Raw genomic sequence first — 1677 nt, 5'->3', positions numbered from 1 at the left:
CCCCGGCGCAGGAAGGCAGCGGGGAGGAAAAGGGCCGGAGATCCCCCTGCAGGAGGGGCTCCAAAGCCATCCCAGGGTGCTCTGAGGAGGAAAGAACTAGCCTGTGCCGGGAAGGCGGCCGGAGCTTGAGGGGGAGCTCTGAGTAGCCTCCCAGCAGGGAGAAGCCCTTCCTGTGCTTGGAATGTGGGAAGAGCTTCAGGAAGAGCTCCAACCTGATCCGACACCAGCACATCCACACTGGGGAACGGCCCTACCTGTGTAGGGAATGTGGGAAGAGCTTCAACCAAAGCTCCAGCCTCCGCAAACACCAGCGCATCCACACTGGTGAACAGCCCTACATGTGTGGGGAATGTGGGAAGGGTTTCAGGACTAGCACCACCCTCCTCACCCACCAGCACATCCACACTGGGGAACGTCCATACACATGTGGGCAATGTGGGAAGAGCTTCAGTTACTGCTCCAGCCTGATCCGGCACCAGCACATCCACACCGGGGAACGGCCCCACACGTGTGGGGAATGTGGGAAGAGCTTCAGTCAAAGTTCCTGCCTCCTCACCCACCAACGCATGCACACTGGGGAACAACCCCACACTGGGGAACGGCCCCACACATGTGGCGAGTGTGGGAAGAGCTTCAGGTACAGGTCCAGCCTCCACGTGCACCGTCGCATTCACACCGGGGAACAACCCTACAAGTGTGTGGAGTGTGGGAAAAGCTTCAGGGTCAGCTCCAGCCTCCGCTCCCACCAGCTCATCCATACCGGGGAACGGCCCTTCAAGTGCTTGGAATGTGGGAAGGGGTTTCAGACCATCTCAGATCTCCTGAAGCACAAGCCAACACACACAGGGGAGTGGGCCTTCCACTGCACCGACTGCGGGAAGGGCTTCAACCGGAACTCCACCCTTGTCATCCACCGGCGCATCCACACCGGGGAGAGGCCCTACAAGTGTGGGGAGTGTGGGAAGAGCTTCACCGACAGCTCTGGCTTGACTCAACACCAACGGACCCACTTGTAAGGGAAGCCCTGACTGCAGGAAGAGCTTTGGCCACTGCTTCCACCCCGAATGAAGCCCCTGATGGTGAGGCAACCCCTGGAGTCCAGTGACTTTCAGTAGTTTAGTGGAAGTAGACTCTAAAAGCAGCAACCCTCACTCCCTCCCTTACATCCCTTTCCCTGTAGCGCCCTTGTTTACACATTCCTTAACCCTCTTACCCCATTCTATGCTCCCTGTATCATTCCTACCCCCTAATCCAGTAGAAATGTTTAGTCTTTTGTCAAGGCAAGGCCTAGATTGTTGACAGAACAGCGTATCTTGGCCTAAACCACAGAATACGGTCAAGAATTAGGTAACTATGTACCCTTTGTGCTCTGAAGAAGATGAAAATGGGATGAACAGAGGGTCCCAAAATACACCCCAGACCCCTTTTCACGGGGTGGACCTGGGGCGGTTCAGAGTAAAGGCCACAGGGTGGACACATTTGGGATTGGATAGATGGTATTATAAAATGTCACATCTGGGGCACAGGGGGCCGCTCGTCTTGTAACATTTTCTGCCTTGGCAAATAAACCCTTTCTTATCTCACCCCTAATTAACTGCTCCGAGAGATTTTTTTCAGCACGTACATCCCACGGCAACAAGGGACACAGGGAGGTCCCCATTCACGATCCATCCCAGG

The 1677-nt window shown here is 55.7% G+C and overlaps 1 protein-coding gene across 1 annotated transcript; it reads left to right on the top strand.

The window, feature by feature from the left end:
• Nucleotides 1–146: 146 nt before the first annotated feature.
• On the top strand, nt 147–1173 carry LOC113942417 (zinc finger and SCAN domain-containing protein 2-like; the record flags this gene model as incomplete). The annotated part of the gene is made up of 1 exon (XM_027633547.1): nt 147–1173. A coding segment is annotated over one exon (870 nt), but the record flags the coding sequence as incomplete, so codon positions are not given.
• Between the last annotated feature and the right edge of the window lie 504 nt (nt 1174–1677).

Source organism: Corapipo altera, unplaced genomic scaffold (assembly GCF_003945725.1).
Source record: "Corapipo altera isolate COAL_440 unplaced genomic scaffold, ASM394572v1 53640, whole genome shotgun sequence".
Classification (NCBI taxonomy): domain Eukaryota; kingdom Metazoa; phylum Chordata; class Aves; order Passeriformes; family Pipridae; genus Corapipo; species Corapipo altera.
The sequence above is the reverse complement of the archived record's forward strand: the minus strand, read 5'-3'. Positions and strand labels throughout refer to the sequence as shown.